This window comes from Dasypus novemcinctus, chromosome 22 (assembly GCF_030445035.2).
Source record: "Dasypus novemcinctus isolate mDasNov1 chromosome 22, mDasNov1.1.hap2, whole genome shotgun sequence".
In the NCBI taxonomy this organism is placed as follows: Eukaryota; Metazoa; Chordata; class Mammalia; order Cingulata; family Dasypodidae; genus Dasypus; species Dasypus novemcinctus.
In genome coordinates, this window is record NC_080694.1 from 34499480 (window position 1) to 34521389 (window position 21910).

Genomic DNA, 21910 nt, shown 5'->3' on the forward strand with positions numbered 1-21910 from the left:
GATGCTCTGGTATCATCACCTGCCGTGGGAGCTTAGGAGGGGTACCCACCTCACCTTGGCAGAGATGGGAAAGGCATCCAGGAGGAGGGTGGCTTGAGCCAAATTTGGAAGGACAAGTAGAAGTTTTGAAACTGAGGATTAGGGAGAAGTGTTCCAGGCAGAGAGAATGGTCACGGGCAAAGGAGCCAGTTTGGGGAAGTGAAAATGACAGAGCATAGAGTGCGTGGAAGGAGTGACGAAATAGGAGTGCAAATCCTTCCTCTCTTCCATCTCACCCTATCCCTGACCCCACAGCTGCCCAAAGCTGTGCCAGTTCCTCTAGGTCAACAGACATCTCTCAGAAGGTACAAATGCCTGTGAGAAGGATGACCATTTGTACTCAGTGTGTTATAATCTGATCAGATTGTTCACCTCCCCGAAGCTAGCTAGATCAGATCAGCCGCATGAAGTAGGCATTTGGACTGGAAGACGAGTTGTTTGGGACGTGAAGCATTCTGCAGGACCAGGTGGACACAGGGGGCACCCAACAGTTGGGGATCAGGAAGAAAAGAGGGGTGGGAGGGTGATTGACTTCACTGGTTCAGAATTTTTTCCCAAGTCCAATCTTTTTTTTTTTTTTAAAGATTTATTTATTTCTCTCCCCTCCCCCCCTCCACCCCACCCCGGTTGTCTGTTCTCTGTGTCTGTTTGCTGCATCTTCTTTGTCCGCTTCTGTTGTTGTCAGCAGCACGGGAATCTGTGTTTCTATTTGTTGCGTCATCTTGTTGTGTCAGCTCTCCGTGTGGGCGGCACCATTCCTGGGCAGGCTGCACTTTCTTTCGCCCTGGGCAGCTCTCCTTACGGGGTGCACTCCTTGCGCGTGTGGGGCTCCCCTACGCGGGGACACCCCTGCGTGGCACAGCACTCCTTGCGCGTATCAGCACTGCGTGTGGGCCAGCTCCACACAGGTCAAGGAGGCCCGGGGTTTGAACCACCGACCTCCCACGTGGTAGGCGGACGCCCTAACCACTGGGCCAAGTCCACCGCCCCAAGTCCAATCTTAACACTAAGGAAGAGGGGCGAAATGTCCGCTGCTTTTTAGACAGTGGTGACCAAGATATTAATACTGTGCTTCAGTTACATTTTGAGTTAAATATAGTTTGGCGAGGTTGACCTGGGAAACTAGCATCCATCATTTAAATTTTTTTTCTGGTCTACCAACATACATAAAAATTTTTAGGAAACAGCCTGATCTTTTCAATATTGAACAAAATTAATATTTAACCACTGAACTAAAAACTACAATTGTCTCATAACACAAATGTCCGTTGAACTAGAATATAATGGCAAATAAGGGTGAGCTGAGACTTGGTGAAGACCTGAACTATCTGATAGCAAATCAGGGACGTTTTTTGTTTTGTTTTGTTTTGTTTGTCTTTGTTTTTTTAAGGTATCCAGGGCCGGGGGATGAAGTCAGGACCTTGTACATGAGAAGCTGGCACTCAACCACTGAGCTACATTCGGTCCCCTGAGTTGTTTTTTTTTTCATTTGTTTGCTTGTTTTTTTTTTGTTTTTAGGAGGCTCCAGGAACTGAACCTGTGCCTCCCGTGTGGGAAGCAGGTGCTCAACTGCTTGAGCCACATCCGCTCCCCTCAGTATAGTTTTTATTTTTAAAGATTTATTTGTATTTATCTCCCCCACCATGTGAGATGGCTCCCTTGTCTGTCTGCTTGTTTCCACTTGCTGTTTGTGCTCATTGTCTGCTCGCTGTGTCCTCTCATCTTCTTTAGGAGCCACTGGGAACCCAAACCTGGAACCTCCCAGTGGGAGGTGGGAGCCCAACCGCTTGAGCCACATCCGCTCCCTGCTTGCTATGTTTCCTCATTTGTCAGCTCGTCTACTCTAGGAGGCACCGGGAACCACACACAGGACCTTCTAAGTGGGAGGCGAGTGCCCAACTGCTTGAGCCATGTCCACTCCTTCAGTATAGTTTTAACTTGTTATCTCATAGATCACGTTAACATAGTTGTGATCAGTATGGACACATTCTCTTGCATTCTTTTTTCTCTTTCCATGATTTCACATGCCCTGTTCCATGTCATGGTTCACATATTTACTATAAATATAGTAACACATCATTGGTATATACTTTTGAGAATGTTTGTGTATTTATTTACTCATTCTTTCAATAAGCATCCCCTGTCCTGGGTACCATGCACCATGCTAAATACTAAGGATACAATATTTTTTAAAAGACTTTTTAAAAAATAAAATTTTATCGAAGTACGTCACTCATACATGAACATTCATGAACAACACAGATAATATAAAACTTGTGGATTTACAAAACAAACATGCATATCGTCATACGGGGCTCCCATACATCTCTCCACCCCCAGCACCCTGCATTGTTGTGAACCATTTGTTACAAACTATGAAAGAGCATGATCAAAATATCACTTGTAACTATAGCCCATATCTTACATTTAGTATATTTTCCCCCAAGGGTAAAAAATAATAGTTTTGTTCTTAAGGACCAAGGTTTTACATTTTTATGTTACCTGGCTTGGCATGGGATTTTAATTTTTGCGCTGTCAATGCAATGTTTTTTTCCCATAGGGTCCAGAATGAAATCTTTCTAGGAAAGGGGGCTGGTCTCCCAATGACGGTGGCATGGAAGAGTGTGGTAGGAAGGCTCAGAGCCCACTACCCTTTAATGAAGCAGATGTTTGGGCCAGTGTGATGACTTTTCCACTTCACGGAGTTACTATCACTTGTTTTAGATCAGCATCCCACTTTCTGTGAAAGGAAGGATAATTTTGGAGACCATCGAAGGAATGCTCTACTTACATGGAGAACGTGTGATACACAAGGACCTGAAGCCTGAAAATATCCTCGTCGATAACGATTTTCACATTAAGGTAAACCAGGATCTGCATGCTTCTAGAAGGCGGGGGTCATTTTTTAAAAATTTTCCACTGTCCATCCTTTTTTTTTTTTTTTAATTTCTCCTTTTTTTTTGTTTTTGTTTTTGTTTTTGTTTTTCAAATTCTACTCAATTAATTTTTTTAAAAGATATTACATTAAAAAAATATGAGGTCCCCATTTGCCCCCACCCCTCCCCACCACCACTCCCACCCCAATAACACTCTCCCCCATCATCATGTCACATCCATTGCATCTGGTGAGTACATCTCCGGGCATCGCTTCACCCCATGTCCCGTGTTCCACATCATAGCCCCCACTTTCCCACGTTCCATCCAGTGGGCCATGGGAGTTCATACAACATCCGGCATTTGTCCCTGGGGCATCACCCAGGACAACTCCCAGGTCCCGAGAATGCCTCCACGTCTCTTCTCTTCCTCCCATTCCCCACACACAGCAGCCACCATGCCACTTTTTCCACATCAATGCCACATTTTCTCGATTATTAACCACAATAGTTCATGAATAGAATATCATTAAGTCCACTCTGATCCTTACTGTATTCCTCCTTCCTGTGGACCTTGGCTTGGTTGTGTCCATTCCACATCTATGTCAAGAGGGGGTTTAGATTCCACATGGATATTGTATGTAATCCTCCTGCCTTCAGTTGTAGGCACTCTAGGCTCCATGGTGTGGTGGTTGACATTCTTCAACTCCATGTTAGCTGAGTGGAGTAAGTCCAATAAATCAGAGTGTAGGAGCTGAAGTCTGTTGAGGTCAGGGCCTGGCTATCATATTGTCAGTCCGGAGATTCAAATTCCCTAGATATATCTTAAACCCCAGCACCAACTACAATTCCAGTAAAGTAGCATGAAAGTCTTGTGAAAAGGGATCCCATCTGAGTCCTGCTCCATCACGCAGAAACACCAGCTCCAAAGAAGGGTCACCTGGCATGGCAGTGAACCCCATCTGCCATGACCATAGAACCTGTGGGTCTCTTTAGCCCTCAGAAGGACCAGTACCTGGGGTTGTATCTACTTTATCTGTCTCTGAGACTCTGCTCAGGTGTGTATAAGGGCAATCCTTTTGACAACCTCCAGACTCTTTTTTAGAGACTCATAGCCATATAAACTCATTTGTCCTTTCCATTTCCCCCTTAATTTAGGTGAAACAGCATTTTTAACTCCTGTTATTATATGTAGACAGGGATATTCTGCTGGTCCGCGTTGAACCTTTAATTCAAGGTCATTTTTCTAGTTTCATCATCAGCTGGTACTTGGTAGTGATCCCTCGGTGCCAGGGAGGCTCATCCCCGGGTGCCATGTCCCACACTGGGGGGAATACATGCTGAGTTTTGCTTCGAGACTGGCCACATTTGAGTAACACGGAGGCTGTCAGGAGGGAACTCTTAGGCATAGTGCTGCTCTAGGCCTTGTTCTTATTGCAGGCGTATAGGCTCACAAGCATAGTCATTAGTATCAGGGGCTCACTGTTGGACCCTCATTCCTTCCTGGTCCTTGCTGTTGCACCTGGGGAACTGCCACTGCTCCCCTAGGGACCACGACAGAGCACCCCCCCGGCCAGTAACCCAGTACCCCCCCAGCTGTTGTTTTTAATTGTTTCTACTATAAGTATATCCAAACATTACCATGCACCCTGGACATATGCCCTGTATAACTTCCTGTCAACTATATATCGCCTGTCAATAACATCCCATACCAGTATTCCTCCACTGTCCATTCATTTTTGTAGATGGTAGACAAGGAAGGAAGACCTAGCTCAGCTTATAAGTGGAGATTCCGAAAGGCTCTACCAAGGTGAAAAGAAACAGACTTAATGGAGGTGAGAGGTACCTGTAAGGGCATAGCTCCTATCTTCTGGGGAGAAGTAGAATTGAATGGGGTAAGAAAAATTCTTTCCTAGAGTTCTGCTAGAGACTTTGAGGATTATTATTATTCTTTTCTATTTAAGTGTGGTAATCATGTAGGACCCAGATTGTGGCATTTATTTTTCAATAGCTGCTTCAGTGGGAAATCTGTGGGACTCTCTGAGAGCCCCCCGAAAGTGAGGGGGGGCATGACATGGTGTGCAGGAACATCCTTAGACCCTGAAGCTGGCCGGAGAGCCTGATCGGCAGGGAGCTGGCTGTTTTGACGTCAGAAACTTCTGCTTTGAAATTTGGCAGCGTTAATATTCTGCCTTTGTTCATTTCCGTCCAGCTGTGCTTTCTGTTTCGGTTTACTTTTGAAAACACCCAAGGGAAGTGGCTTTTGGGAAAGAGCTCAGAACTGCTCACACAGATGGCCCACGGTGCCAGAAGATTCTGCTCTTAATCGTTGTTCTAGACTTGGGGAGACTTTTACTCTGACCTCACTCTTTAAAGGAAGGTTGGAGAGACTTTTACTCTGACCTCACTCTTTAAAGGAAGGTTGGAGAGACTTTTACTCTGACCTCAATCTTTAAAGGAAGGTTCTTCTTTTACATCAGTAACTTACTCCCTTAATCCCTTTTGTTCTGGACAAATTAAAGCTTGAGTAGCCCTGCTGCAGGTTTTAACATAATCCCATGCCACAGTCCATCCCAAAATGCTTACTTGATTCCCAGTAGCAGAAGGGGAACCGTCACCTTTGGTTTTTTCGGAACTGTATTGTTTTCTTGTTTTGTTGAATGACCTTGTTCTGTTTCTTTCTGCTTTTTGTTTTTCAATCTTGTTTTTCTCCTCCTTCCTACCCCATCTTCTCTTAGGATCACGCTCCAACTGAAAACAAGTAGCACCACAGTTGTTTTCCCCAGTGTGTTCTTGGAATCCTTGGAAACTCACTTCCATGGGCCTCTGGACACCATGTGGGAAAATAGAAGTTGAGCTACTTAGTCTCTGTCTGCTACACAAATAGGAAGTCAGCAGAGAAGAAAATACTTTTTCCTCCATCCTCAAAACTAGTTTAATAGATGGAGTAAACAAGGAACTAGAAAGAGCATGTTTGGTTGTTGTTATCGATAAATTCAGAAATGTATTTTGCTCTTCCCTTCTCTCACCCTAGCAAATTCTCTGCCTCTAATGTGTAAGAATTCAGATACCAAAATTTCACATGGATTTCTTGGGGTGAGGCATAGGGGGGAGTTTTCTAGATGGCTGAGAAACCTAAAGTTTCTATGAGTCTGTGATTGACAGTCATCTTTCTTTTCAAACAGAAGTAGCTGTTTTCAACCCTTGCCTTGGGCAACCATGTCTGGAAAATTCACTTGACCGCACAGCTATTGGGTAAGCCCAAATCTGATATGCCTCGTGTCCTTAACAGAACAATCCGACGGGTTTGATCTCTCTGGCAGATAGCTGACCTTGGCGTTGCTTCCTTTAAAACGTGGAGTAAACTGACTAAAGAGGAGCATAATGAGCAGAGGAAAAGGATGAATACCTCTCAGAGAAATGCCGGCACCCTTTGCTACCTTGCCCCCGAGCATCTGAGCGATGTCAACGCAAAGCCCACCGAGAAATCAGACGTGTACAGCTTTGCCATAGTCCTCTGGGCAATTTTTGCAAATAAGGAGCCGTACGAAAGTAAGACATTTTGGAGAGGAGTGGGCTTTGGGTACAAATCAGAAGTGGTTACATGAAATAATGACCTTCAGTGAAATCAGTTTAGGTGAAATCAGATTCATAATTGTTGGTTTCACATCTGTCTTACCCGGTCGACCGTATGCTCCCCGAGGACTGAGACCATGTCTGATTGATTCACTGCTGTTTCCCTGGCCCCTTAAAACACATCACACCTGGGACCCAGTAGGCTCTGGTTGAAGGAATGAGGAACCCCAAGTTAGGAGTCAGGGATCCCAGAGCCAAAAGGAGCCTTGAGAGTAAAATTCCAGGATGCTCCCTGGATGGAAAAGCTTGCTTGCTATTCGCCTCTTCCTACTACCAGGTGTCCACTTCCTGCTTTCATTCATTCACATACTTCTTCATTCAATCATTATTTTTTTCAGTGTCTCCCGTGGGCGCTTTAGTAGACATTGGGAATATAAAGATGAGTGATAGATGGTTCATGCAGGAGAACGGATACCTAAATAAGCCTTCTTCAGTTTAAGTGCCTAAATGAATGGACCTTTTCCTATCCACCTGGGATGACGTTTATCCACCCCTGTGATTTCATGGTCCTCTCTTTGCTCATCTTTCTCAAATCTCTCTGCCCTGAATACCTAGTCACCTGTAAGTCAGATCCATTACCTGTTTTTGGGGAACCTACAAGGCATCATACCCCCCAAACCTGCCCATGGTCTAAATACTGCCCCTGTATCCCGGCCAGCTTTTTCCTCCTCAATGGTTCAGAAAATGGCACCACCATCCACCTACCTCGTTGCCCAACCAGGAACCTTAGAGTGACCCAAGACTCAACCGTGCTTTCCATCTCCCGTATGAAAACCTGTGACTTCAGGATTATGTATACATAATTCAGGAGGCACCTCGAAACCAGCCGCTTCTCCCTCACCCCACTGGCCTCTGTTTAGTCACACCCTCCTTTTTCTCCGGAGGCTCCTCGTTTATCTCACTTTCATCCTCATGCAGCCCATCAGTCACACTGCAGCGATGGCCCTAAACGGCAAGCGTGACCATCCCCGTCCCCTGTTCAGACTCCTTCCGGGACTGCCCCGGGTGCAGGGTGGAACACCGGGCCCTCAGGAGCTGGCCCTTGTTTCTCTGGCCTTATCCCTCCTTGCTGCTCCTGGCTTTGTCAGGGTGCCCAGTTGTACTGAGCTCCTCCGCATTTCTGGAATGCATCCTGCTTTCTCTAACATCCGGTCTTTTCTTATCCTCTTCCCCCAACCCTCTGAATGCTTCTTCCCACTCTCCCTGGAGAGCTCCCGCTTCTGTTTCTGCACTCAGCAGTCTCCTCGGACCTTTCTGTGTCGCATTACCAGAACCCCTTGGCCTGCTCTTACACCAGCTCTTGCTCTCCGTTTCCCGTCACCCTCCTTGCACCAAGCTCCTACGAGGCCCGAACGGACCGCGCGTGTCTTGCCCTCGGCCTTCTCGGGAGCCGGCTTGCTGCCAAGTCTGTCCTTCACCTGCAGAAATGACAGTGTGGTTTGCCCATCTCGGCCGGGGAACGTGGCCGCTCCTTGTGGCGGGTTCACCCCGCTCCTTGTCTATCTGAAAAGCACATCCTAGTCAGAGACAGACGAGCAAGCTTTGTCCAGGGTCCGTCCCCGCCCTGCCCCGAGGGAGCGGGGCCCGAGGTCACGGCTCAAGCCCTTCTCTGCCCTCCAGACGCCATCAGTGAGCAGCAGCTGATGGTGTGCATCAAGAGTGGGAACAGGCCCAGCGAGGACGACATCATCGAGACCTGCCCGCGGGAGATCATCAGCCTCATGAAGCTCTGCTGGGACACCGACCCCGACGTGCGGCCCACGTTCGCGGGTGAGAGCGGCCTCGGGGCTGCGCAGGGCCCCGTCCGCTCCGCACGGCGGGTTTTCCTGCGAGATGTTGGCGGGCAGTTGGTGTGGGTTTCCTGAAGATCCACTGCGCTCATGGTTTCGAACCGATTTTCTTGATTTCAACATCGAGATGCCATCCCACTGAAAATACTGAAGGTGGATGAGGCTCTCTAGTTTTCTTAGTTTCTTTTTTTTTCTTTTCCCTCCCCTTGCTTAGTATTTTTTTGTATCTTCGTAGTATCTTTTCGTATCTTTGTAGTATCGTTGTAGTTTCTTTGTAGTATCTTCGTAGTATATTTGTAGTATCTTCGTAGTATCTTCATAATATCTTCGTAGTATCTTTATAGTATCTTCGTAGTATCTTTGTAGTATCTTTTTGTATCTTTGTAATTTTTTTTGTTATTTAGACTGGGTCTGTAATAGAGGGAGATGTAAAGAGACAGGGATGTTTGCCACATCCTTATGCCTCTTCCTCACTCCTGTACGTTACCTAAGGTCTGTAAAAGGGGGAAGAGGAAAGAAGAAAATCAGTTGAGAGAAAAAATAATAGGAAAACGCTAAGGCGCCCACAAAGCATTTTGCCCCCATATTTTTGCTCTGAGGAAACAAAGCGCTACGGCTGCCCACCGCCGTCAGAGCATTAGGTGGGTACTTCTGCTCAGTTGCACCCAGCTGTAATTGTCTCCTGGCTTGGTTTCTTCTCTTCTCTCTTGTCTTTTTCACTTTTTTTTAGTGACAGGTTTTATGGAGGTCATTGGGGGCTCACATGCTATGGAAATAAGACAGAGAGATTCTCTCTACCCTTTTCCCATTTTCCTCCAACGGCGACGTCTTGCAAACCTGTCGGGCGCTGTCACAAGCAGGCTGGTAACACTGACACAGACGAGATACAGAACGCGGACCTTGCTCTTTCCAGCCATGCCCACTTGCCTCTCCTGGCAGTCACAAACCTGTTCTCCGTTTCTAGAATTTTGTCCTTTCGAGAAGATTAGATAAATGAAATCACACAGCAGGTAACCTCTGGGGATGGTTTTTCCCCATGCAGCAGCATTCTCTGGAGATCCATGCGGGTTGTTGCATGTATCGATAGCCTGCCTTTACATGGCAGATCCGCTGCTCATGCACCACAGTCTATTTCACCATTCACTCCTGGTTTTCCCACTACCTTCCTTGCTCATGAAGCCTCGGGATCTTATTTAAACGTTCTCTTTCGGCCGGCCTCTCTGATTCCCCTCCAGCAGGGGCAGGGGGCTCGCCACCTTGTTAGTGCCAGGGGGAGCAGAAGTCCAGGCTCCCCACTCGGCCCCACTGACACAGGAGGTGGGCTGCTCAGGGGTCGGGGGTTCCCGTGGAATCCGTGTGGACCCCGCGATGGGGTGGCCTCGTTACCGCTGGACGATGGAGAGAGTCGTCCCCTAGGCCTTGTCTGACACCCCCCTGGTGGGACGGGGAAGGGGCACCTCGTGACTGCTAGGTGGGTTTGGCATTTCAGGCTGCCCTAGTGTCACCGCTGATGCTGATGCTGGCGGCGCTCGTCACCAGTTGGTGGGTAGGACAGTCCGGGCTCCCTGGCTGACTTTCTGGGAATCAGCCCGGTGGGGGTACTGGGCGCCTCGTTACAGCATCAGCGGTGACACCAGGGCAGCCTGAAATTCCAAACCCACCTAGCAGTCACGCTTGGTTGAAATTCCAAACCCACCTAGCAGTCATGCTTGGTTGTCGCTGGTGGGGCTGGAGCCACCGTTTCTACTGTGGCGTTGGCTTCAAGCAGAGTAGTTGGCATCTAAAGGTCTTCTGCCTTGGTGGGCTGCCCTTGCTTAGTGCTTTGTCTAGTCTGGGGAGAGCAGGTGAGACTTTCCTGCTTTGTGCCTGTTGGCACCTCTGGGTTGCCAGCTTCTTCAGCTCCAAGCCCGGTACATACAAGGCAGAAAGAAATGCAGCAGATTCACTGCTGTGTCCCTCCTCAGCTCCTGAAGTCCCTGGCTGGTCTGCCTTCTTCCTCCGAGTCATCTTAGGTTGGTTTAATGCACACTGTCTAGCGTTTTTGTTTTAAGTGGGAAGAATAAGGAAAACTATGTCTGTGCATCTTCCCGGAAGAGGAAGTGGCCTTTTTCTCTTCCTGCTAATAGCTAACACTTTACCCTGAATCTGTGTGCCCCATCCTATGGTGAATCTGATGCCAGAGGGGCAGAAACAGGGACCTCACCCACCCTTCCTTGTTCACGTGAAGATGAACTCGCAGCGGGTGATGTGGAGTCCGTGGGCTTTGGCTGCAGCTGGAGAAACTGTTAGGCTGCTGTTAGGGAGCAGCCTCTGGTTTCCGGTGTTATCCTGTTCCTTGTTCTCTCTGCCTACCTGTTAGTCTGGCTAGTTTTGTTATCAGAGTTTGTGATTTGGAGCTTAAGTTTTTATTTTACTGCTTTGCCCACATATTGAGTTGAGTAAATCAGAGATAAATAAGTACTTTATTTTATACAGTGCCTAAGAAACTTAAAGTGCTCTTTTTTTTTCCATACAGGCATTGAAAAAATATTTACGCCTTTTTATTTAAAACAACTAGAAGAATATGTAGAACAGGATGTGAAGAATTTAAAGGTAGGTAACAATATAGCAGATGTCCAAAATTTTAATATAGCAAAACATGGGTATTATTAACCGTGAAAACCAAAGCAGTGTAGTTTGTTACTGAGTTTTGGGGTAGGCTAGCTTACCAAAAAAAAATTAATATTTTTGTGCAAAATCTCAAGTTGGCCTACTGAATCCATTCCCCCCTCAAAACTCATGAGAGAAAATATGTAGAGCAATATGACAGTGAAAGCACATCATCTCAGGAAAAGAATGGAATAGGTAGATCATTCATTGGAGGAGTTCTTGAAAGATAGCCAACAGATTTACATCTGCTGAGATATAACAGAAAAAGTGCTAACCCAAAATATAATGCTGAGGGAGAAGGAGCTAGAGGAGTAGTTTTGGGTCAGTGTATAGAAGCAGCAGCACAGCCACCCTGGACATTGACCAGGGAGTGTCACATTTATTCCAGCTAGAAAAGTTTGCTCCTCCCCTTGTGCTAAGTAACAGGATGGCCCTGGGGTCAGAGGTGTGGAAAACCAGGTACCAGCTAACCCCAGCAGATCTCCCCCACATCCATACTCAGGAAACCAGCTGCTGCCATAACTTGTCCAGAAACACACCCCCAGATTCATGAAAGGAAGCCTAAGGTAAATAAAACAGATAAGCAGAGATTTTAAACTCCAAAACAAAACAAAACCAGACAACCAAGGATTGCCAGACTTTGAGGGAAACACACTGTGAGAGAGAGGTGCACAGTGTAAACCAAGACGATAATCAGATGCCAGGCAAAATAGACATTAAAGCATAAAAGCATGATTACAATCAATCAGGATGACTTCATAATGATAAAATGCTGTTCAATTCACCAGGAAGATCATAACAATGTTAAATATATGCCTTTAGTAGTATAGCTTCAAAATATCAAAGCAAAGCAAAAATTGACAGAATTCAAAGGAGAAATAGACAAATCAACAGTCATGGTTGAAGATTTAATACAAACATCTCTTTAAATGATAGAATAGACCAAAACAAAAATTGGTAAGGATATAATAGATTTGACTAACATGGTAAACATATTTTCCCTGATGGAAATATCTAAAACATTGCTCCTAAAGCTGCAGAATACCTACCTTTAACCGATTTTTCAGAACACCAGATCATTTTCAAAAAATTGACTATGTACTGGGAAATAAAATAAGTCTCAACCAATTTAAAAGCACTGTAATCACATGAATTATGTTCTCTAAAGCTGTTTCAATTATGCTAGAAATTAATAACAAAAAGATAATTAGGAAATTTCTGTATGGTTAAAATTTTTAAAATATGCCTCTTGAGTCCAAAAATAAACCACAATAGAATTAAGAAAATATTTTGAACTGAGTCTAACAAAACAGTGCATCTTAAAACTTGTAGAATGCACTTTGTAAAGGAGTACTTTAAATTTGTGTAAATACATATATACACAAGAAAAGAAGAAAGGTTGAAAGTTGATTAGCTAAGCATTCCTCTCAAGAAGACAGAAAAAAAAATTGAGAAAAATAGAAGTAAATAATAAGGAAAAGAGCACAAATTAACGACATAGAAAATACCTAATAGAGGATCACAAAAACCAAATGTTGGTTCTTTGAAAAGGCTAATAAATTTGACTGAGACTGATTAAGATAAACTGAGGCAGGACTGAAATAATGAATGAGGAAGCATTACTACAGCTCTCTGCAGACTTCAAAATGGTGTTAAGAGGATATTATGAACAACTTTTTGGTAATTAATTTTTAAAATTAGATAAATGGACATATTTCTAGATAAAAAGATAACTTACCAAAACAGACTGAAATGGAAAACCTTAATAATCCTATAACTATTAAAGAGATTGAATCAGTGTTAAAAAATCGTTGCACAAATAAAATTCTAAATAGTCAATGATGAAATTATCCTGATCTTATGCAGACTTGTTCAGAAAATAAAGAAGAAGGAATTCACCTAAATTCCATCTATGAGACTAGTATAGCCTTGATTCCCAAAGTTGAAAAAGAATGTACAGGAAAAGAAAATTGCAGGCCAATCTCACTTAAAATAAAATAGATGTAAAAGTTCTAAATAAAATATAAACAGATGGAATCCATCAATGAACAAATGACCAAGTTGGGTTTGTTCTAAGAACAAAAGGTTAGTTTTTAACCATAGGAAAATCTGTCATAAATCACTATACTGTCCTGTTAAAAGAGAAGAAAATTGTATCTTTTCAATAGTTGCAGAAAAAGTGGCTTATAAAATATAATATTTATTCATAATAAAATACTAGCTGAGTAGGAATAGAGGGAAATTCCTTACCTGATAAAAAGTTATCTTAAAACAACCATAGAAAATACACTTAATGATGAAATGTTAACAGCTTTTCTTTGAGATAACTTGGAAGACAAAGATGCTCACCATCACCATTTCTTGTCAGTGTAGTACTAGAAGCACTAGCTATTTCAGTAGAACAAGAGAAAGAAAGAAGAGTTCTAGGATTGGAAAGGAAGAAACAAAACTGGTCATTATTTATAGGTGATATATGTACAAAGAAGATTCACCAGAATCTTTTTGACTCAACAATGTAGTTTAGCTGGTTATAAAATCATTATACAAAAAGTCAATTATATTTCTATGTATTCAGCATAAAGAGTTAGAAAATGGAAAGTTTTAGAAGATACCATTTTTAATAGCATAAAAATAGATCACTCATAATAAGTCTTACAAAAGACATACGATAACTCTGTGGGGGAAAATATAAGACTTTATTGATAGACATAAAGTAAGACTTAAGTAAATAAAGAAATCTACCATTTACTTTGTGAGTTGGAAATCACAATATTGTAAAGATGTCAGTTCTTCTCAAATTGAATCATTGAGCTATAGAAACTTTTACTTATATACTAAATTTTATGTGCGTGTATGTGTGTATATATATCTACACACACATACAGTCACACACACAGTTTTTTGTAATGTGAATGGGGCAATGGAAATTGACAAACTCATTCTGAAATTCATATGGAAAGGCAAAGAATAAGAAGGATAACCAACATACTCTTTTATTCTTTTTTATTAATATAATAAACCTTATTTCTAAAGAAGTTTTGGGGGGGCAGGGAGAGAAATAAATAAAAATAAAACTTAAAAAAAAAAAAAAGAAGTTTTAGATTACAGAAAATTTACATTGAATGTATAAGAGATCCCTTATACCCCATCCCCCTCCCATATTTTCCCCTATTAATAACATCTTATGGTAGTGTGATACATTTGTTGCAACTGATGAACAAATACTGAAGCACTGGTACTTAACCATGGTCTGTAGTTTGTGTTATGGTTTACGCTTTGCACCATCCAGTTGTATAGCCAAGGTTCTCTTGAAGAACAAGACCAGTGGGTGGGGAAGGGCTTGCTTCTAGAGTCTTAACAAGAATTATTATAAAGCTATATGGATTAAGACAAAGTAGTTTTGTGGGGGCAGACAGAACCCACTGAAATGGAAGTACGAGCCCCCACACATACGCACACATATATTAAAAACCTGGTTAGGACAGAGGTGGCACAGCCGACAGTGTTTTCAGTAAATGGTGCTGAGACTATTAGGTACCTTGTGTGAGTATGCAGGTTGACTTCTGAAATAACGGTGAACTGAAAATTCTGCAGCTCTTGGAAAATAGAGGAGAATTTCTTAATGTACTCTGTGTCGTGAATGATTTCTTAAGACACAAGAGCATTAACTATCATGATAATAATAGATAACCGATTAATTAGAGAACTTTTATTCATCAACAAAAGAAATGAACAATATGAAAAGAGAAACCACAGAATGAGAGAAGATAACTGCAACACAGGAAGCGGCAGTGGCTCAATCAGTCGGGCTCCCGTCTACCATATGGGAGGCCGTGGGTTTGTATCCCGGGGCCTCCTTGTGAAGGCAGGCTCGCCCACGTGCCACAGGGAGCCACCGGCCAGCAAGCACCGCAGAATGCCGCGGAGAGCCAACTCGGCAAGGTGACAACAAAAAAAAAGGGAGACAAGTAAAAACACAGAAGAGCCCGCAGCACATGGACACAGAGCAGACAATAAGCAAGCCTCAAGGGGGGCAGAATTGAAAAAAAAAAAAAGATAACTGCAACACATGTATTATAACTGACAAAGGACTTAAATGCATACCATCTAGAGAAATCTCACAAATTCAGAAGGAGAAACATAGGCAATCCAATTGAAAAATGGATGGAGTATTTAATGGACACTTCACAAAAGAGAACATTTGAATGTCCAATAAACATAAAGATGCACAGCCTTACTTAGTTATCAGAAAATGCAAATTAAAACCACAATGAGATATTACCCATCTACTAGGTCAACAAATACGGTGAAACTTAACTGAAGGGCATAAAAGAAATCTAAGTAAATGCTGAGATGCGTGTGTGGGTGGAAAGCCTTGATATGGTCAAGCAGTCATTTTCCCCCAATATAATTTATAAATGGAGTACAATCCTAATTAAGATCCCAACAGAATTGTTTTTGGAACTCAACAAGCTGATTCTTAAGTTGGTATGAAAGAAAAACTGTACAAGGAGAGCTAAGAAAATTCTGAAGAAGGGGATTAAAACTGTGTAGCATTAGTGCAAGGATTATCAAGTATATCACTAGAAAAGAATAGCGATATTCCAAGGTTGGATTCTCTACAATGTGTCGTTGCTGAGATGAGGACTGAGGTGCAAAGAAGGAGGAGAAGGGAGAGTTGGGCAGAGGAAAAATCAAATTACCATCCATCCTGACAAAGAGATTTGGCAACCTGGTAGGCAGGGAATTCCTGCCCAGCAGGGTGATATCCCATGAGGCCAAAGTGGCTTGTCCTTCATAGCCTGGCCTCTCTCAGTCATTGGAAGTGGGCTGCCCGGGAGGGGACTCACCCGGGCAAGGCAGGTGGAGTAGCTGAGCAGACTGAAGGAGCTGACAGCTGGATTCTGGTGGCTGACTGCTCCTTGAACCTGAGAAATCCTTCCTTGGGGCACCTGGTGGAGCAGGCCCACTGCTGTGTCTACTACAGAGTTGAAAACCAGTCAGAGCCACAAAAATCTCTTAAGTTAGCCACAAAATTCACAAGACATAAAACAGAAAGATGACTGCACTTGACCAAATTAAAACATAGTGAAGAGGAGAACATACTTTCATTGTGTTTAACGAAGGAGTAATATTCAGAATATATAATGGATGCCTAAAAAATAAAATAATAAATAAAATAAATCCCCAGAGGAAAAATAATAGGCACTGCAGTCAATTAGAAGTATATACTTCTAATTGACTGCATTGCCTATATATATATATATATAACTGTACACTTCAGAAAAGACATTAGGCCTTACCAACATACAAAAGCAAAATGAATAAAGGATAATTTTTTTTTTAATCTGGTAGATTTGACACCATTTTTGAAAGACATAATATTAAGTATTCGTGAAAATGCAGAAAAACAAGCAGTTTCTTGCAGTATTGGTAGGAGTGTAAATTGATGAAGTTTATTGACACATCTATCAAACTTGCTGCTGTTCTCTTAATAATCAATCCTCACACATGTGCTCAAAGATGTAACTTTAGGAGTTCTTTGCACCTCAGTTTATAAGAATGAAAAGTTGGAAAGAACCTAAATGACCATAAGTAGATGCTCTAAATTATGATTCATTCAAACTACATAATACTACACAGCCACTTAAAAGGATGTGGTAGACTAATATGTAATGATCTAGAAAGATCTTCAATACTCGTTAGTGAAGCAGTGTCACAAAACCATACTTAGAGTGTGATTTCCTTTATTGTTTAAAAAAAGACTTACTTGTATGTTTCCAGAACTGGGTATGCAGATATACAGAAAGAATGGGAAGGAGGCAAATAAAATTCTGGATGATAATTACCCATCAGGAAGGGAAGAGAGTGGGAGTTGGAAGGAATGACATTTCACCCCAAATCATTCCTGTATTTATTCAGTGAATAGTTTTTGGCCACCTACCTATGTAGCAGGCACTCTGGTAGGAACAAAATGCAAACGTAATTAGGTAATTAAAAAGTTGAAGGAAAAACACCCACAGGTCAGTGTTTCATCTTTGGGTAAGGGCACTCTTAAGTGGGTTGTGTGTTTAAAATAGTTTTCTCCATTGTCCTTATTTTCTCTATTGAGTATTATTACTTTTATAAGGAAAAAAATGTTTTTTGTTTAAATATATTTATCACCTGTAAGATCTATGTGAAATTTCTAGCTTCTGAAAGATTCATTCCCCTCATTATAATTTATGCTCTTAATTAACAGGAAGACTATCCAGAACACAATCCAATCATGAAGAGAATGCAGTCTTTTCAAACGGATTGTGTACCATTACCTCCAAGCAGATCAAATTCAGGTTACTTTCGCTGTGACCGCAAGTCTATTTATCCGTCTGTCTTTTCTCTCCTTCATCTGCTCTGCTCTCTGAAATACTACACAGGGTGGCCTGGGAAAGAGAAGAAACCATAAAACTTAACTCTGGCTTAAAGGAATGTGTTGGGTAGTTGAGATACACGTATCTGAAATATTATGTAACGATGTAACAAATCACAGAGAAGCCTGGATGCCGAGCCCTAATATATCCAAGAGGCAGAGAGTGACGGTTCCAGAAAAAGAGTGGGAACCAAGCCCTTGTGAAAGTCAGAAGTGACAGCATCTGGACTTACAAGTAGAGGGGGGCTGGCATTCAGCCGGGATACTCTTTTCACTGTGACAAAAGGGAAGGCTGAGTACAGGATACTGAAGCTTTGCTCTAGGGCAAACCCTTTCCCACGGCATGCTAATAATGGAAACTTCACTCAAAGCGTGTTTAAAGAATCGGGGAATCCATGGGACATGCTTATTTTCCAGCCCTGAATTGCATGGAGGAGGCTCAAACCCAAGCCCCTTTCTTCCCTGGTCATTGCCCTGACACCCGCTTGCTGTGACTTGTCGTCATTGCCCTGGTGCTCTGTCACTGCCAGGCAGGGGACTCTTTATTATAGCTCGTAGGAAGAGGACCATCTAGTAAATGCTTTCTTCCTTGTTCCCGAGGCTTCAGTGTATTACTCACGATGCATCCCATTTTATGTCACTTTTTAATGGCTCATGAGACCCCTTCGTTTCTCCCCAGCCCCGGAACAGCCCGGCTCGCTGCACAGTTCCCAGGAGTTCAGGATCGGTCCCGTGGAGGAGTCCTGGTTCGCTCCCTCTTTGGAGCACCAGGCGGAGGAGAACGAGCCCAGCCTGCAGAGCAAACTGCAGGAGGAAGCCAACTACCACCTTTTCGGCAGCCGCATGGACAAGCAGACGAAACAGCCACCCAGGCAGATGGCGGCTTACAGCAGGGAGGAGGAGAAGAGACAGCGGGTGTCCTATGACCCGTTTGCACCCCAGAGACCTTATGACCAAGCTCAGAACCCAGACGTGAAAGGATTTGCTTATCCCAGCGCCGCCAGCCATGCCAGTGCAATGCAGCAGCCAGCGGGGCTCACCAGCCAACCCCAAGTGCCATTTTGGAACAATGGCATGTATAGTCCACATGGTTTTGGAGCAGCATCATCGGATCCAGGAAGGGCCTGTCCGAGAGTTTGGTACCGGCCAAATTCGAGCCATCTACCTGGCCCGTACTCAACTCCAGTGCCTGAGACTAACCTTGGAAACACACCCACCATTCCGATCGGCAGCATGCCATCCACAGGTAATCAGGTCTTTACGGTCACAGGTTTTTATTTTGTTTGTTTTTTTAAGGTTTATTTTATTTATTCCCCCCCCCCCTCGTTGTTGGTGCTCTCTTTCTGCTCTCTGTGTTCATTCATTGTGTGCTCTCTCTGTCTGCTCGTCTTCTCTTTAGGAGGCACTGGGAACTGAACCTGGGACCTCCCATGTCAAAGAGAGGTGCTCAATTGCCTGAGCCACCTCAGTTCCCTGGTTTGTTGTGTCTTTCATTGTCTTTCCTCCCCATGTCTCTCTGTTGCATCATCTTGTTGCGCCAGCTTGCCGTCTTGCCCGTCCTCTCCAGGAGGCAACGGGAACTGAACCCAGTACCTCCTGTGTGGTAGGCAGGAGCCCAATCGCTTGAGGCACATCCACTTCGCACAGGTTTATCTGTTTTCTTTTTTTTTCTTTTCTTTTTTTTAGATCCTTCCTTCCTTCCATCCCTTCCTTCCCTTCTTCTCTTTCTTTCTCTCCCCTCCCCCCCCACCCCGGTTGTCTGTTCTCTGTGTCTATTTGCTGCGTCGTCTTTGTCCACTTCTGTTGTTGTCAGCGGCACAGGAATCTGTGTCTCTTTTTGCTGCATCATCTTGTTGTGTCAGCTCTCCGTGTGTGTGGCGCCATTCCTGGGCAGGCTGCACTTTCTTTCGCGCTGGGCGGCTCTCCTTATGGGGCGCACTCCTTGCACATGGGGCTCCCCTACATGGGGACACCCCTGTGTGGCACGGCACTCCTGCGCATCAGCACTGTGCATGGGCCAGCTCCACATGGGTCAAGGAGGCCCGGGGTTTGAACCACTGACCTCCCATGTGGTAGACAGACGCCCTAACCACTGGGCCAAGTCCACCGCCCCTGTTTTATTTTTCATCTGTCTGAATATAAAGCAGCTGTTGGCACTGTTGTAGATAAGTTATGATGGGGACCAAGGGCAAGTTTTTCAGTCTTTGGCCACCAGATGCAGCTTTTTTCTATGCATGGTTTTCATCAGAGCACTTGACCTGAGCATATTTTGATTCTGGTCTAGGATTCCTCATAATTGCCGGCAAGTGTTGGGTGACACACACATCCTTTCAATTGATAGGCACCTTCCACTGTAACCTGAAGCTAATACCCGATCTGCACAGCAGACCCGTGGACCCAGCCTCGGGGGATGGGAAGATACTCCCCTGGGGGGGGGAATGTCTATGACCTTCCTCCCTTTTTCTCCCCCCTCCCCTCCCCCACCCTGCTGTTTTTTCTGTGTCCACTTGCTGTGTAATCTTTGTATCTATTTCTCTTTTTGTCTTGTCATGTTTCTCCTTTAGGATTCACTGGGATTCAATCCTAGGGACCTCTGGTGGGGAGAGAGTTTCCCTGTTGATTGCACCACCTCAGTTCCTGGTTTCTGCCGTGCTTCACCTTGACTCTCCCCTTCGTCTCTCTTTTGTTGCGTCATCATCTTGATGTGCGGCTCAGGGTGCTGGTACTCAGCTTGCTTCGCAGGCACTTGGCTCACTTATGCAGGCACTGGCTCATCACGTGGGCACTTGGCTCACCACGCGGGCACTGGCTCACTTGTGCAGTCACTGGCTCACCACGCAGGCACTGGCTCATCACGCGGGCACTGGTTCATCACGCAGGCACTTGGCTCACCACGTAGGCACTTGGCTCACTTGTGCAGTCACTGGCTCACCACGCAGGCACTGGCTCACCACGCGGGCACTGGCTCACCACGCGGGCACTGGCTCACTTGTGCAGTCACTGGCTCACCACGCAGGCACTGGCTCATCACGCGGGCACTTGGCTCACCACGTAGGCACTTGGCTCACTTGTGCAGTCACTGGCTCACCACGCAGGCACTGGCTCATCATGCGGGCACTGGTTCATCACGCAGGCACTGGCTCATCACGTGGGCACTCGGCTCACCACGCAGGCACTGGTTCATCACGTGGGCACTGGCTCATCACACAGCACTTGGCTCACCACGCGGGCACTGGCTCATCACGTGGGCACTGGCTCATCACACGGCACTTGGCTCATCACACGGCACTTGGCTCACCACGCGGGCACTGGTTCATCACGCGGGCACTGGCTCACCACGCGGGCACTGGCTCACTTGTGCAGTCACTGGCTCACCACGCGGGCACTGGCTCATCACGCGGGCACTTGGCTCACCACGCGGGCACTGGCTCATCACGTGGGCACTGGCTCATCACACGGCACTTGGCTCATCACACGGCACTTGGCTCACCACGCGGGCACTGGCTCATCACGTGGGCACTTGGCTCACCACGTAGGCACTTGGCTCACTTGTGCAGTCACTGGCTCACCACGCAGGCACTGGCTCACCACGCGGGCACTGGCTCACTTGTGCAGTCACTGGCTCACCACGCAGGCACTGGCTCATCACGCGGGCACTTGGCTCACCACGTAGGCACTTGGCTCACTTGTGCAGTCACTGGCTCACCACGCAGGCACTGGCTCATCATGCAGGCACTGGTTCATCACGCAGGCACTGGCTCATCACGTGGGCACTCGGCTCACCACGCAGGCACTGGTTCATCACGTGGGCACTGGCTCATCACACAGCACTTGGCTCACCACGCGGGCACTGGCTCATCACGTGGGCACTGGCTCATCACACGGCACTTGGCTCATCACACGGCACTTGGCTCACCACGCGGGCACTGGTTCATCACGCGGGCACTTGGCTCACCACGCGGGCACTGGCTCATCACGCGGCACTTGGCTCACCACGCAGGCACTGGTTCATCACGCAGGCACTGGCTCACCACGCAGGCACTGGCTCATCACGTGGGCACTCGGCTCACCACGCAGGCACTGGCTCATCACGTGGGCACTCGGCTCACCACGCAGGCACTCGGCTCGCTGTGCAGGCACCCCTGTGGGCACTCAACCTGTTGCATGGGCACTCAGCTTACCATGTGAGCACTCAGCTCACCGCACGGGCACTTGGCTCACCACGCGGGCACTGGTTCATCACGTGGGCACTGGCTCACCACGCGGGCACTGGCTCACCACACAGGCACTGGTTCATCACGTGGGCACTGGCTCATCACGCGGGCACTGGTTCATCACGCGGGCACTGGTTCATCACGCGGGCACTTGGCTCACCACGCGGGCACTGGCTCATCATGCGGGCACTGGCTCATCACGCGGCACTTGGCTCACCACGCAGGCACTGGTTCATCACGTGGGCACTGGCTCATCACACGGCACTTGGCTCATCACACGGCACTTGGCTCACCACGCGG

The 21910-nt window shown here is 45.6% G+C and overlaps 1 protein-coding gene across 2 annotated transcripts in view; it reads left to right on the top strand.

Annotated features, from left to right (window-relative positions):
- Nucleotides 1–21910, top strand: part of RIPK1 (receptor interacting serine/threonine kinase 1) — a 49310-nt gene that overhangs the window by 20354 nt on the left and 7046 nt on the right. For both annotated transcript variants that reach the window (XM_058285176.1, XM_058285177.2), the window contains 6 exons: nucleotides 2764–2901; nucleotides 6236–6464; nucleotides 8169–8318; nucleotides 10854–10930; nucleotides 17229–17319; nucleotides 18076–18642. In XM_058285176.1, the coding sequence (XP_058141159.1) occupies nucleotides 2764–2901; nucleotides 6236–6464; nucleotides 8169–8318; nucleotides 10854–10930; nucleotides 17229–17319; nucleotides 18076–18642 (1252 nt within the window). The remainder of the gene's footprint in view (nucleotides 1–2763; nucleotides 2902–6235; nucleotides 6465–8168; nucleotides 8319–10853; nucleotides 10931–17228; nucleotides 17320–18075; nucleotides 18643–21910) is intronic.